The 15,656-nt window shown below is 50.2% G+C and overlaps 1 protein-coding gene across 1 annotated transcript in view; it reads left to right on the top strand.

Annotated features, from left to right (window-relative positions):
• The first annotated feature begins 985 nt into the window (after window positions 1–985).
• The window catches only part of GPR137B (G protein-coupled receptor 137B), a 31,692-nt gene continuing 17,021 nt past the window's right edge, over window positions 986–15,656 (top strand). The window contains exon 1 of the mRNA XM_080917594.1: window positions 986–1,429. Within this exon, the coding sequence (XP_080773720.1) occupies window positions 1,061–1,429 (369 nt within the window). The 5' untranslated portion in view covers window positions 986–1,060. The remainder of the gene's footprint in view (window positions 1,430–15,656) is intronic.

Genomic DNA, 15,656 nt, shown 5'->3' with positions numbered 1-15,656 from the left:
TGGGCGAGGACACAGCAGCTCGATGGCGGGCAGTTAGGGGTTCTGGGAGAACACTGCAGCTTGGTCTGAGAGCAGTAGCTACCAGCACAGGCCAGCAGAGAAATTCCGGCCCTTTGGCCATTAGCATTTAGAATCCAGCAGCACCGCAGAAGCTGGGCGGCTCGTGCTTACATTTTAATTTTTAAATACGAGTGAGCGTGTGGGTGTCTGGGAGAAGGAACTTGCAAAGTGGTTTGATTTTTAAATAAAAGAGTGAACTGCAAAACCAGGCATCAGCAGAAAGCGCTAGGTCAAGAGCGCAGACACGCCCCCCCAAGCCACACCCCCAACGAAATGCCAGCCTCACTCCCACGTCTGGAGCCCGCGGGGCTTGTGGGGTCAGGGGCGTACAGTTTGTGTGTGAGAAAGGGGATGATCAGGTTAGAGGCACAAATCTCCGTTACCAGCTGGCGCGAGAAGTCAAAGAGATGTACTGATCAGGGCTGTGTGCTATGAGGGGGCGCACAGTGCAGGGGCGCGCGGATACTCCCCAGCACCATCGATAGGATCCTTGGAGTATTGATTACTATCAATACTCCTAAACACGGATACTCCCCAGTCCCATCCTCAGCTGTGGGATAGTGGGGAGCGCACGAGTGAGGGGCACAGATGTTTTGCGAGCCGCAGCTGTGGGGTCCTGAGAGGCCCGTGCACACAGGTTAGAAGCGCGCAGTGCACAGGCGCGCGGACCACCCTAGTCTTGGCTGTGGGTCCACAAAGTCACAGGATTCTTGGCACTGGAGCACAGACCCGGCTTCAGCTCTAAGGCCGCTGTCCCCGGGGCGCGCGCACCGGGGGCGCGCAAGGCCGGGATAGGCGGGCCGGGTGCGGGCGGGCGCTCCCGGGGGCGCGGCGCTGCCAATCGCAGACAAAGGCCGCCCAGCAGATCATGTGGTGCGGCGGGAGGAAGTGCGGCTTGTTTTCCCGGCTAGGGCTCTGGAGCGGCGGGTGCGGCGCGATGCTTGGGTACCCGGGAGCGAACGGCTGCGAGCCCCGATGAAGCTCGAGCGGCCCCAGCCTGATGGAGGCGCCTCCGTGGGAGCCGGTGCGCAATGACTCCCTGCCTCCCACGCTGAGCCCCGCGGTACCGCCCTACGTGAAGCTCGGCCTCACCGCGGTCTACACAGCCTTCTACGCGCTCCTCTTCGTGTTCATCTATGCGCAGCTCTGGCTGGTGCTGCGCTACCGTCACAAGCGGTTCAGCTACCAGAGCGTCTTCCTCTTCCTTTGCCTCTTCTGGGCCTCGCTGCGAACTGTGCTCTTCTCCTTTTACTTCCGAGACTTCGTGGCGGCCAACGCGTTCAGCCCCTTCGTCTTCTGGCTGCTCTACTGCTTCCCCGTGTGTCTACAGTTCTTCACCCTCACGCTCATGAACTTGTACTTCACGCAGGTGAGAGACGTTCATCATCCGGGAGGGGGCAGGTCTCCTCCGCTGCAGGTGGAGAGAGTCGGGAGAGGTGTGGGTCCTGGGGTCCTGAGACCATCCATCCCATCTGCGGGCCCTATTCTCAGGCGACTCCCCGCAGTTCCCAGAAGTAGGGAGGACCCACCGGGTACCGGGACTCTTCTGTGCACATCGCATTTGGTGCTGATGCAAGGGGTGCCTGAATTCTACTTTTCCCTGTCTCCTTTGCTCATCTCAAGACACCTGCCCATAACCTGGAAGGCCAACTGCGTGTTGACTCCACTTTGGGGCCAGGCACGGCCTGTTGGAAGTAATGATGGGACAGGCTCGGTTTTGATGAGATGTTTTGAACCTTCGGGATTAGGAGCCCTACTGTACTGTGAATTAGTAACTCATTCCACAGGATTGCTTCACCCGGGCAGTCTGGCACACCCAGCTCTGCAGATGCAGGAGGTTTTTGGCTCGCTGTCTGAGCTCATCGGAGAAGCCCCAAGAAATAAGCCATAAGTTGAACCTGGACTCTTTTTACAGGACCAGCAGCTTCATTTTATGAGACCTGTAGTTCATACGTGAAAGGGTTTGCACGAGGGCTCTTGTGTCGTAATGACAGTACAGTGATCTCAGGAGACTTTACACGTACTGAGTAAAGCATTTCACAAAGGCTTAATGATACTGATGTTGTCCTTGCTGATCCCAGTTCCTTTAGCTTTCAGGCACTGAAATGCCTATTTTCAGTAGTACTCTGCCCAAGGGGGCAAGCTCTTACTGTGTCACCTGTGGGGTATCTGTTGTGACACCTGGTTTACTTTATCTTCTGGCAGAGGCCCCGGGCAAGCAGGCGTTCTTTGCCTTTGAACCGAATCTCTATTTTTCCAAAAAAAATGTTCTTGAGAAGATAACAGTCCTTGTTGGAGTGCAGGTCAATGATGCAGTGAATAAATGAGTCTGACTAGCTAGAGTCACAGTTCTTGTAGAGTGGAGACTGTCCACTGAAAATTAGGGAGAAATATTTTTTTAACTAACAAATACCAGGTGTGCTGGTACACACCTGAAGTCCTTGATGAGTGGCAGCAGGAAGATCAGGGGTTCGAGGCCAGCCTCGGCTACACTCCATGTTTAGGGCTAGCCTGCAATATTTGAGACTCTGTAGGGAATCTAAAGGAGGGAGGAGGAAAGATAACAGACATTTTGGGTGTGATGGTTCATACCTGTAATCTTAGAACTTGGGTGGTTGAGCCAGGAAGGTTGCTATGGGTTCCAGGGTAGCCTGATACAGCAGGAGACCCTGTATCCCTCCCCCAGTTAAATGTAATATTTAGTGAAGTATGTACATACATATATATTAATAGTTAATAATAATACATGTATCCAGTGTCTGCTTGGAGACTTCTTAGTGGTCCTGTGAGTCAGCATATTTTCCAGTCCAGGGGTAATGGGCATAGCATAGCCTGTCAGAGTGCTGCTGTTAAACTAAACTACAGTCCGGGCCATTGGGCTTTGTGAGACATTGGTTTCGTCATTGGGTGAAAATGGGGTGGTTCCTGCAAGCTAGATGCTCCAGTCAGGTAAGGTGTCACCTGGAAAGCCGTGTCTCAGATGGAGATCTTATCTCTTGTCCCTTTTGAGTACATTGCCCTGAACTCTCTGGCAGTCACATGCCAACCAAGCCTGCTCTTTAGAGTGGATTAGGGCCGGGCCGGCACTTTTTCTGCACCATCTGCTGGTTGTTGAGTAAATGCTGAGCAAGGGGGGAAAGTGACGGGGCAGACAGAGTCGCTGGTCAGGAGGCCCCCAGTCACTGTCCTTGTCAGGGTGGGAGGCTCCTGTGTCTGAGGAGTCAGAGAGCTGGCAGGAGAAGGTGTCACCACAGTGGGGGCATTCCTAGCTTCCTGACAAGAATTCTGGCCCTTCCAGAGAGTTAGAAAGTTGGCTCTTGGACTCCACCCTGCGGGGCCCAAAATGTGGATTTGCAAGGATCTCATCTCACACCATGTCAACCCACAAGTGTGGGGGAAGGGCCATGACTGCCAATTAAGAAGTGTGTGTTGGCTGGGCCTGGTGGTGCTTGTCTGTGGTCTCAGCATGTGGTAGGTTGAGACAGAAGGTTGCTGAAAGTTCAAGACCAGTCTAGACTACAGAGTGAGGCTTATTTCAGCCCCCCCAAATATTCAAATCCGGTTGGGGTGATGAAATATGCACACTTGCCAGTTATGACTTAAGGGGCTGAAGTGGGGGGGGGGGCTGGGATGCTTGTGCAGGAAAATACCTACATCCCCAGAGATGGAGGTCCTGAGGCAGAAGGCTGGGTAGGAGAGAGCTAGATGGCTTAGGGGTTGGAAATGATCAAGAAGAGTCTGGGAGGTAGAGGAAGCTGCCTCCTTGTCCTGTCCTTACTCCTGGCACACCAGTATCACTTAGCCTTCCTTGTAATCCACAAACTTTCTTTCTCCTCCCTCCCAAGACTCAGAAAGAGAAGGCATTACCCACAGAGCAAGAGCAAGTTGAATGACCCCACCCCTGGAATGCCCCACGGTATTTTTGTTGTATACACAGAGAGAGAGAGAGAGAGAGAGCTCTAGGTTTGGAGAAGGGTGTGTCCCGCTCTCTCAGCCTGTTGCCCTCCTTTGAGGGCTCCTCAGGGGAGCAGTGTCTTGCTTGGTAGCCCAACCTGTCTGCCCTGGTCCTGCCCTGTCTCTGCCTCTGTGGGTGACTACTTTGTCTGTGAGGAGGGCTTTAGTTTGCTTTTGGCCCACTTTCTGGCTCTTTTGCATGAAGCCTTAGGAGTAGTGAGCTTCTCTGTTTTGGTTAACCACACATGCTAGGCTGTGTGCCTACTACTATCTTCTTCTGGATTCTCCATCTGGGTCGTTTTTCTTGCCTGACAGAAGGGTCCCCTCCCCTACTGAAAACCAAGCCAGGAGCAGGCCCCACAGAACTCTCTTAGCAAGTCACCTTACTCTGACGTCTATACTGGTTGGGCCCACAGAATCTCAGGCCAGCCGGTGCCTGTTGAGGATCCTCAAGACACTGAGGCCTGTGAAAGTTTCTGTGCGTGGGACATTGTTGTGTCCCCCTTATTAGGTTATAGGGGCAGACGGTCCAAAGCAAACGGCCTCAGCTCCTTGCATGGGACAGGCCTATTTTCACAGCAGCGATTGGCATGAGCTAGTTGGGGCTCTGAAAGCCTGGTTGTGTGTGTGTGTGTGTGTGTGTGTGTACACCAGACACCCTAGAAATTTCTAGTCCAGAACTTAAATTTACCCTCCTGTGGGAGGAATGAGCTCTCTGTGGGAGAGGTGTTGTGGCGAATGGACATTGACTTGGGGAATAGGAGACATCAGAAAAATCAAGTCTGCGGACTGTGTCACCACACCACCGGGAAAATGGGGCAGCAGGTTTTGGACTGAGTGTATTCAGTTCAGTCAGGAATTAACTATTAAATACATGTTGTAGGTTGGACCACTGGGAGTTGGGAGAGGGAAGCCTCTAGGCCTCTTAGTGATTGTGAAGAGATCTAAGCTTGGGAAGCAGGCAAGGCAGATTTTGCTGGTTCTCAGGTAACTCATGTCAGAGCTGGAATTGTGCCTAGTCTTGGCTGTGCACTACAAACAGTCCAGGTGCTCTTGGTCAGCCAGAGCTGTGTGCACTCCTTCCTTCCTTCCTCCCTCCCTCTCCCTCCCTTCCTCTCTCCCTCCCTCCTTTTCTCTCTCTCTCTTTTCTCTCCTTCCTTTCAAATTTATTAATTATATATAAGTACACTGTAGCTGTCTTCAGACACACCAGAAGAGGGCATCAGATCCCATTACAGATGGTTGTGAGCCACCAAGTCCTTGCTGGGATTTGAACTCAGGACCTCTGGAAGAGCAGTCAGTGATCCTAACCACTGAGCCATCTCTCCAGCCCTGCTGTGTGCACTTGTACAGATGCATATGGGGCCACAGTAGCAAAATTGTTGCTGACACTGTATGTATTCAGTTGCTCCCTGTGTGCCTGCTTACCTGTCAGTGTCTGTGCATCTGTGAGTTGTTTATGTGTGCACGCTTGTGTGTATGTATATACAAATGCCTGCAAGTATATACCTGTGTGCTGGATGTGAACCCTTATATGTGTCAATGTGCATGCTTGTGTAAATGCCTGTGTGTGTCCCTGTGTACATCTGTGGAAACTTGCCTGTGCATACGTATTTGTCTATATCTTGGATGTATACTCCTATGTGTGGACACCTATGTATATGCATATTCTCATGCTTATGCACATCTTTGGGTATACACTTGCCATGCATGTTGTATCTGTCTCTTGATATCAGTTTGTCTACATCGGTGTGTGCCTTTGCATGTTTGCATGTGCTAGTGTTCGGATAACTGTGTGACGTGTGTATTTGTGTGTGTGTTTGTCTGTGTGCCTACTCATGGAGAGCCTACATTTGCTGTCAGTTCTCCTGCTCCCAGTGCATCCTGGGTAGAACCTCCTGTCTGAGCAGGCCAGGCTCCTCTGTTGGACAACCTCCCCAGGTTGTCAAGGCAGGCCTTGAACTCTTGACTCAGGCTCTTGAGTAGCAGCTGGGATAGCAAGCCTGGGTTACCAGATGTAACCTTGACATCTTTATTCTCTACATGTTGTTTTCTCCCTTTCCTCAAACTTCCTTTGAATGCCTGGCCCTCCAGGAATAGGCAGACACCTCCCACTGTATTTTGTGGTTCAAGTTCTCGGACCTTGGCTTCCCTCAGAGGCTTGCACAGTAATAGTCACCCTTGGGAGCTCCTAATGCTGGTCCCTTACATTTAAGTCTCTTCTTTTCCATGGCCCTAAGTCGGTGTCATGTGAGTTTGGTGTCCCATGCCAGGGTGCATCTGCCAGCATCCCCAGGCTTACTTGGCAGGCCCCATCCCTGTCACCTGTCCATTGGATGTCCCTCCTGCCAGCTTCTCAGCTCTGAGCCCAGCACGGGAGTGAGCTGAGGCAGGGCAGCATGAGAGGGACTGAGCATCTAGACATGGCCCCGTGAGGCACTCTGCAGCAATACCTCCTTGCCAGGATCCAGGCTTTGGGGAAGATCCAGTCTTGGGTCTACTTCCTTCAGTCTTTCCTGGTCACTTTGAATTTTCTTGTGAGAAGGAAGCCACTTCCAGCTTGGAAGTCCTGCCAGTCTTGAACTTCAGCTGGCCAGCGCTCCTAAGGTAGAAAAATAGCTGCACCAAGTGCCCAAGGAGCACCTGTGGGGGCTGGAGGGAGGGGCTCAGGGATTCCAGTTCTCCAAGATGCTTATTCCCCAGGCATCCTGCAAAGGTCGTGAGAAAGGAAGGGATGCCGGGATGGCCAGGACTTCAGCCTGTGGCCACGTGTAGTCTCTGTCACATATCCCTTTACCCCTTTATTGTATTTTCAAATAATCCTTATAAAGGTAAAAACCACCCTAAACACACAGGTTTTGAAAATAGCCTCCAATTTGGTCAGTGGACTGCAGTTGGCTAGCCCGGGGTTAGGACAAACCTGTTTGTTTTCCTCGCTCTCACCCCACTTTTATTTTATGGGGTTTGCTGAAGCAAGTCCTACAGTCAAGAGTATCACTCATTCAGAGTTTTTATTATGATGTAGTACGGCTACAGGAGGGACCACACTTCCAACATACAGAGCCCCAGGGGGCAAATCTCATTCAACACGTAGCTTCTGCTAATCAGTCACCCCTTCCTCTTCACCTTAGCCTCAGACAGCCACCGCCTTCTCCTCTATATGGACATCACGTATCAGAGTGACTCCCCGTGTCTAGCTTCTCTCGGTAGTATATTTATTTGATAATTTCACAGTGTCCTAGGCCCTCCCATATGCCACGTAAGCACACCCATTAAGCTAGATTCCCCAGTTCCCCTTTTACTTGTTATTTTGAGCCAGGGTTTTCCCTATGCTGCCTGAGCTCTCTTGAATTCACGCTGGTCCAGGCTAAATTGTTATCCTTCTGTTCCATCTTCCCGAGTTACCTAGGATGATGGGGCCTGCACCACCAAGCAAAGCTGCCCTTACATCAGTGCCTTTCCTTGTTTCTCTGTTGCTGTGTGGACTTGTCCCTTCCCTCCTGATTGCTGTTCTTTAAAGTCCTTCTCGCTATGCAAGGAGCCTGAGGCCGAAGGACTAACATTTTTAGGCCTCTCTGAGCTACAGAATGAGTCCGAGTCTAGCTTGGGCAGCTTAGTAAGACATCTTCAAATAAAAATGTAAGGAGAAGGTTAGGGATGCAGCTCAGTGGAAAAGCACTTTATTTACTAAGCACAAGGTCCTCAGTTCCATCCCCAGGATGAAGTGGGGGAGGGAAGGGGAGGCCTGAGCCAGGCAGCTTCCTCTTCAGGAGTTCCCATAGTCATTATTCACTGAAGAACACGAGGAACACCACCCAATGCCACATGACCTGCAGGTCATGGGTTCCTGGGAAAATCTAAAACATCTCCATGTTTGCCTTACTTCTGAAGCAGAAGGTCACTCTCTTAGAGGAAACCTGGGCACTTTCCCTGCTAACTTGTTTTGTGGGGTTTTGCCAGTTTTACTTCTGTGTTAAGATGTGGAGGGTTACTGCTTCAGTGCTAACCTCTTTGGTGGAGCCCTTGGGCTTGACTAACTAGTTCCTCCTGAGGGAGAAACAGCCAAGGGTTAATCTCCCTTGGGGCTATTGTGGGAGTCAAGCAGCCCTGGCTACCCAACTGAAGCTCTGATGGTGGTTCTCAGTGAGAAGGCGATTGTAGTGCCCTGTCAGATAACAGCTCTGTCACTCCAGGGACTGCAGAGAGACCCTGTGAACAGAGACTGTCCTCCATGGTTAGTTTCCATGCCAAGGCAGATGGATAGTGCTTCCCTGGTCAGCTTGGGATGAGCAGGGCAGAGCTCAGACTGAAGCTGTCCCTGAGGCTGCTAGGCCACCTCTGCCACTCCACTGGACAGGCAGAAGTATGCACGGTCCTTTAGAAGGAGGCCACGGTGATACCCGTGGGCACCCATTGACAGAGGGTATAAGGACATCTCTGGGAAAGCACCCAGATGAATGTGTGCTACCCTGGTTATATGACAGATGCTGAGCCCACACAGAACAACAGTCTTACCTTAGGAGGATGGCCTTGAAGTCACCGTGTAACCCATACAGGCCTCAAACTCCTCATCTTCCCAGTGCAGAAGCCTTAAGACTGAAATTACAGACATGTACTGCCGCATCCATCGCTAACTGCCCTTCATAGGTGATAGCCCATCCTTATGGGATCCAGGATGATTTGGTCTTATGGGACCATATGTACAGTATAGCCTGGGCAGGCCAGTTAGCTCCACTGTCTTGGACACAGGGAGAGGTGTGGATTGCAGACCCTCCCCTAGTCCCGAGACCCAGGACCATTAGCCTTATCTCCCTCCCATCTGGAAGAAGACAATTAACAAAGAATGCAAAAAGCACACTCTCACTTTGCTATCTTGCAAGGGTGACCTCAGCTGAGGATCCCCTACAGAGCAGAATTCTCCAGGAAATCTTGTAGGAGGGGGCACACTCTGCACCTGATTGCAGGGACCCTGGCTGTCCCCCATCCTGCTCTGTGCAGGGGGAACCTCAGGACCTGCAGCTGTACACCCTGAAGCAATGGGATGGTGGCTGGTGCTGGGAGGCCCTGGAGGGAGGAGGAGGCGGCCCAGGGCTTCTGGGTTTATGTAATTCCTCCGTCTATCAGGAAGTGGGCAGTGCAGCAGGGCCTCGAGTAGAAGCTCTGCCTCTGAGTCCATCACCTGATTCAGATGAAACTTCCTTTTATGGTCAAGAAGGCATCCAGGCTAGTCTTTTAACATTTAGAATCATGTTTTAGGGACACGTCTCATGATCCACAATCCTGGTAGCCATATAAGGCTAGCACAGGCTTGCACGGTACCTATCAGGAGGCAGGTGTTTGGCTAACTCCTTTACACATTTGGCTCACCTGGGCCTCAGAAGCACACCAGGCAGGTGCTGTTATCCGTCTTATTTTATGGATCCTCGATGCACAGCTGGTAACTGTGAGGCTAGCTAGGTTCAAGACTTCCCACTTGGCCCATATACTCCTCTGCTTACGATGGCTGTGCACAGGTGGCCCGTGGAGACACAGTAGTGTGGAAGTGGGTGAAAAAGTAAGGATTAGTGAGAGCTGTGTGTTCCGAGTGTTGTCACAGGCGGAGAAGGCTGTGGGAGGTATGGCTGTATACATAAGAAATGAAGACCTGTGTGCGACAGCCCCTGTATCCATCAGTGGTTCTCAACCTTTGGGTCATGACCCCTTTGGGGTTGCCTAAGGCCACTGGGAAACACATTATGTACATTACAACCCATAAAAGTAGCACCATTATAGTTATGAAGGAGCAACGAAAATACTCTTATGGCTGTGGGTCACCACAGCATGAGCCTGTCTGAAAGGGTCGCAGCCCTAGGAAGGTTGGGAACTCCTGCCGTGCATACGTAACCTAGTAAAAGTATGAGCCTGCCTGGATCAAAACCACTAGCTAGCCTCAGGAGGGAATCACCCTGGAAGGGAACAGAGCCAAGCAGGGCTTAGCTGGCAGCTTGGGCGATTTTATTTATTAAAGACAAAACAGAGCCAGGGAGGAGATGGCCCAGTTGGTCAAATGTTTGTTGTACAAACATGAGGACTTGATTTCTTATCTCGGATATCCACATTTTAAAAAAGCCAGGCATACATAGTAGCACATGCCTGTAATCCCAGCACTGGGGAGGCGGAGATGGGAGGATTCCTGGAAGTTCCCTGGCTAACCATCCTAGCTTAAGTGGAAATTGCCAGATTCAGTGAGAGACACTCTCAAAAAAAATAGAGAATGATTTAGGAAGGAAGGAAGACTCATGATGTTGACCGTGTGTGTGTGTGTGTGTGTTTGCATGTTTGTGCACACATGTATGTGCATGTGCGCACACAACACATACTTGGAACAGGAATACAAAGCCTGTTGGAAGTGTGTGGTGGGCACTTGAATTACTCTCTGTGCAGGTATATGGAATATTTGGAAATAAAATGTTTTAAGTGGCTAGCGCTTGCAAACCCACGTGCACGCTGCCAGCTTCCAGGTATTTCCAGAGGCTTTCCCAGGGCTTTAGCCCACAGGCAGGGTCAGCCTGCAGAGAGTGAGAGATTGCTCTGCGTCCCCTAAGGCAGTCTTTTTCTATGGGACAGCATTTCATGAGGTTGGGTACAGAACTAGGAACTCTTAAGAAGGTTAATTTTTGGGAGGATTTTGCAAGGTTTCCATGAAAGAATTCTTTTTGGTGGAGGAAGGTGGTTTGGAGACAGGGTCTTAATATGCAGCCCTTAGGCTAGGCTCAAACCTGCTTCAGCCTTTCAAATGCTGGGGTTATAGGTGTGTTCACACATCTTGAAAACAGTGAAAGAATTCCAAATCAAGTGTAAGTTGGGAAGCATGGAGGGTCCTTAGTTGGCACAGCTTCATCTCTGGCATTGCCACGCACTGAAAGGTAGGTTGTGTGGGCTGTCCCTACCAGGGACAATGCCAGCTTTAAGCGATGGCTGAAAACACGAGCCCTCGGGAGTTCTGAGGGCCTGAGCCAGTCTATGACATCAACAGCCAATGATTTATTAGGGGAGAGAGGCACAGGTCAGCCACTTCTCAAAAGAGCTGCGTCACTGGCAGGGCCCTGGTCCCCCCTTTGTTCTCTAGAAGGATGTGGCTAAGGGCCTAGGGTTCCTGAGGGGTTTTTAGGTTACCTGTAGTTGGAGGGGGTCAGAAAGTCATGCAGGATCCTACCATCCAGGAACCCCAAATTCTATCATCTGTCAGCTGGAGCTTCTTAAGGCTGAACCCCAGATATACAGCCATCAGCACAGAGAAGGTATGGGCACCATCTAAGACTTGTGTGAAACCTTGTCCTAGTCCTGCTAGTGCAGACCATGTCTGGGCAAGGCTTGATTTCTGTCCTTTCCACCCTTCCCTTTCTTCTTGCTGGAGACGGAATGGATCTGAGTTATTTTGGATGTGAGGTGAGCGCGCTGTCACTGAACTGTATACATTCTGTTTTGGATCTCAGCCACTTGTCCAGGCAGACATTGAACTTGGATCTTCTCTCCTAAGTGGCCTGCGTCATTGCTCCTGGTAAAATGTAAGGAAGAGGAAGTGGGCTGGGGTGGTGTGGGCCTGGAAACTCAGTGCCTGAGACAAAGGCAGGAGGATTGATTTTTTTTTAATTTTTTTTGAGGTCAGCCCATGCTTAGCGGAGCCCCCGCCCCACAATGATAACAAAAGGCTGAGAAGCAAAGCTAAAACCAAAAGGAGTTTTTAGAAGCCCCTTGAAACTTTTGGGAAACCCCTTTGCAAACTGGGTGGTGGAGGAACATGGTTTTAATCCCAGCACATGGTAGGCAGAGGCAGGCGGATCTCTGAGTTCAAGGCCAGCCTGGTTTACAGAGCAAGTTTAGGACAGCCAGGGCTACCATGAGAAACTGTGCCTTCACTCACACACGCACAAACACACACACACACACACACACACACACACACACACACACACACACACACAGCCCCTTTGCTTCTGTCATGAAAGAGGCCAGAGGTGACAGGCCTATGGAGTCTCTGATGAGACTGGTGTGTCCTCTTCCTCCTTCAGGTCACTTCTGTTCCCTTTATTTCCCACTGTGGGGGATCCCCCAAAAGCCCTGGCCGCAGGGTTGGGAGAAGAAAGAGGAAATGCCCATTTCCTGATCAGGTCTCTGGGAGCCTTGCCTGTCTTAGTCACTGTTCTATTGCTGTGAAGAAACACATGACCAAGGCAGCTCTTATAAAAGAAAGCATTTATTTGGAGGTTGGCTTACCAGTTCCAGAGGTTTAGTCCATTGTCATGGCAGGGAGCGTGATGCACACAGGCAGGCATGGTGCTGGAGAAGGTAGCTTAGAGCACTTACTGCTCACAGGCAGGGGAGAGAGGGAGGGGGAGAGAGGGAGGGGGAGAGACAGAGGGAGAGAGGGGGAGAGAGAGAGGGAGGGGGAGAGAGAGGGGTAGAGAGAGAGAGAGAGAGGGGGGGGGGAGAGAGAGAGAGAGAGGAGAGAGAGAGAGAGAGAGAGAGACTGACTCTCCAGTGACATTCTTCTAATAAGGCCACACCTCGTAATTCGTTCAGAATCACTCCCTGGTGACTAAGCATTCAAGTATTTGAGTTTATGGGGTCCACTCTTTTTTTAAAAAATAATTTGTTATGTTTTTATTATTTAAAACAATTTGACTTTATATTGATTATATTCTCTTTCTCAAGTCCTTTCAGATCCTTTCCCCATCCCTACCCACCCAACTGTAGATTTGTTTTGTTTTAAAATTTATTTGTTCTTTAAGCGTATGCTGTGGCTGTCTTCAGACACACCAGCAGAGGGCATCAGATCCCATGACAGATGGTTGTGAACCACCAAGTGGTTGCTGGGAATTGAACACAGGACCTCTGGAAGAGCAGTCAGTGCTCTTAACCACTGAGCCATCTCTCCTGCCCCAACTGTAGATTCTTTGTCAAAAAACAAAAGCTCAACACAACAAACAAACAAATAAATAAAAAACCCAAACCAAGAAAATAAAATCAAACATTACCCAAAAAGAAACGAAACAAAACACCAACCAAAATGAAAGCACAAACACACAAAAATAACTACGGAGTCCATCATATGGTGGTAAACTGAACCTGAGGCCTGCCCTGGAGTGGTTGACATACCCAGGGTCCCTCCATTGGAGAAAACAGATTTTCCCTCGGCCAGCAGGTAGAGGTGACGGTCCAGTTGGTAACCTTTACCCCAGTGGCTAGGTTTCCATTCACTGGTTTATTCATTCATTCATGGTTTAAAAATGTAACAATAAAACGTAAGAGAAAACCAAAACTATACCACCTCCAATTGGACAAGACAGACTAACAGAAAGAAAAGAGCCCAAGAGAAGACATGAAAATCAGAGACCCACTCATTCCTACACTCAGGAATCCCATAAAAATACTCTTTCTGCCTCCTCTCCATGGGTTGCTGAGCTCTGAGGGGAGGGGTTTGATGGTCTGTTTAGGGCTGAGTGTTCCAGGTCCTGCCCCTCCCCCGCCCCTGTAATGTCCGGCTATGGGTCTCTGAATATGTTCCCATCTGCTGCAGGAGGAAGCTTCTCTGATGGTGGCAGAGCAAGGCACTGATCTATGATATAGCAGAATGTCATCAGGAGTCATTTTATCACCACCCCCTTTAGATTAGTATTACTTGGTTTTGACTTAGGCCCCTGGGTTGTCTAGTCTCAGGTTCGTGGTCACCCTGGCAGTGTTAGGTATGGGCTTCATCTCATAGAGTGGGCCCTAAAGGTCAAGTCAGTTATTGGTTGGTTACCCCCTTAACCTTTGTGCCACCATTACCCTAGCATATCTTGTCGATAGTACACCATTGTAGATAAGGGGTTTGTGGCTCGCTTGGTGTTTCCAGCTCTCTTTGGGTGGCGTGCAAAGGTTCTTCCTGTAACAAAGACACTGGAATGCAGGGAATGAAGGCTCTGTGCAGGTCCCAGCTGGGCATATCCGTATTCGATTAGTTCTGCAGGTGTTGTCTTCAGCAGTGGGGCCTTGCCGTCAGACTGTGGAGAGTGACCGATAACAAACTATATATAGTCTTGGTAACATCCTGGGTTAAGAGATTCCCACCGGGTCCCTTTGGCCAACAACTCAAGAGGTGGAACCCAGACCTGGTATTGGATGCTTCTTTTAGTGACAAGATGGCCAGTTGGGACTCTTTCTCCTTCTGAGGGGCCACTCTTATTCAGTCCACCTCAGAGCCAGAGCCTGACTACTCCATCCCTTTGCTGTGTGCCTGACTCTGCCCTGTTCAGACCTCCTGGTCTTAAAATTTTAACACAGTCCTCACACCCTCAAATAACCTTTGTCTAATATGTCACCTGCATACATTTTTAAAGGGTGATGGCTCCCACTTCCCTCTGCCTGTGGTTTTGGGTGTGCATTTCCCTTCAGGCCCTCCCCCACTGCCAGGCCCAGTGACCACAGCTTATACTGTCTCACCTCTCAGCACAAATGACAACCTTCCTGGTCCCCACACTTTCACCAGACCTGACTGCTGAAGAGGCCCCATGACTCCTCCTGGTTCCCTTTTGCTCTTTTCTGGAACAAACAGAAACAAAAAACCAGCTTTACTAAGGAATAATCCATACCCCACATGATTCTTTTAAAAGGACACTGTATTCACAGAACCGTACGCCCGTCAACACAATCACTTGTCACCCCAAAGGAAGGCCTTGTGTCCATTAGTGGTCACTTTCTCACCACCTTCCAGCCTAGACAGCCAGTGTAGGCCCTTTGCTTCTGACTCGGTCTCACTGAAAACCCTCATCCCAGCTCATGTCCACAGACCCTCCACTAACTCCCTCCTGTGGTACCTCTGTTCATCTCTCATCTCCCCACACCCCTCAGATCTCCTCAGAATTCCCTGCTTGTCCTCAGACCCTCCTGCTCCTCACGTCTCTCCACGCCTGGTTTCATGTCCCCGTGCCTGGTTAATCACACACCTCCCTTCACCTCCTGCGTCCCTAAACCTTACATCTCCTCTCTCCTCTTCTCTCCTCACATCTTTTCATACCTCTTGTGCTTATCCAGGAGCTCGCCTGAGGCCAGCCAGATGCCTGCTGCCTGTGCTCAGAGACCTGCCCATTGGAATGGTTTCCCTAACCCCTTGTTGGATTCATTCACTGACCTCTTAGTTGGCTGGGGTTTTCCTCCTTTATCTTTCATATATCTGACTTTGTATCCATCAGGGATGCCTGTGCAGTCAAAAGCTCCGTAAACTATTGTCGGTCGATCTATGTTTGCCTCCCCGCCTCCCCCGAAACTTTCTCTGCTCCCAACTGAGTCTATGCCAAAGTCAACAGGAATCAGCGCTGGCTCACGGAGGTGAACATCAGGGTCAGAGGGCCCAAGGAGCAGGAGGTCACTTCCGTTTTCAGCACTCTTTAATGAAGCCAGGCAGACAGAGTGAGTGCACAGGACAACTTAGAGTTATTATTTTACAGCTTACAGGTGTAAAGTTTGGATGTGTATCTTTTAATTAATGAGGACAAAGGTTACATTCAAAATATATTTATATATGTATTAATACATAGAATGTGCTATCTATAGAAAAGTTAGGCCTGGTTCTTCCTCCCAGCCCTATGCTCCGAGAAATAAGACTAAAACTCAAAATATAT

This window comes from Micromys minutus (assembly GCF_963924665.1).
Source record: "Micromys minutus genome assembly, chromosome: 6".
Classification (NCBI taxonomy): Eukaryota; Metazoa; Chordata; class Mammalia; order Rodentia; family Muridae; genus Micromys; species Micromys minutus.
Note: the sequence above shows the minus strand (reverse complement) of the source record. Positions and strands in the feature narration are given on the sequence as shown.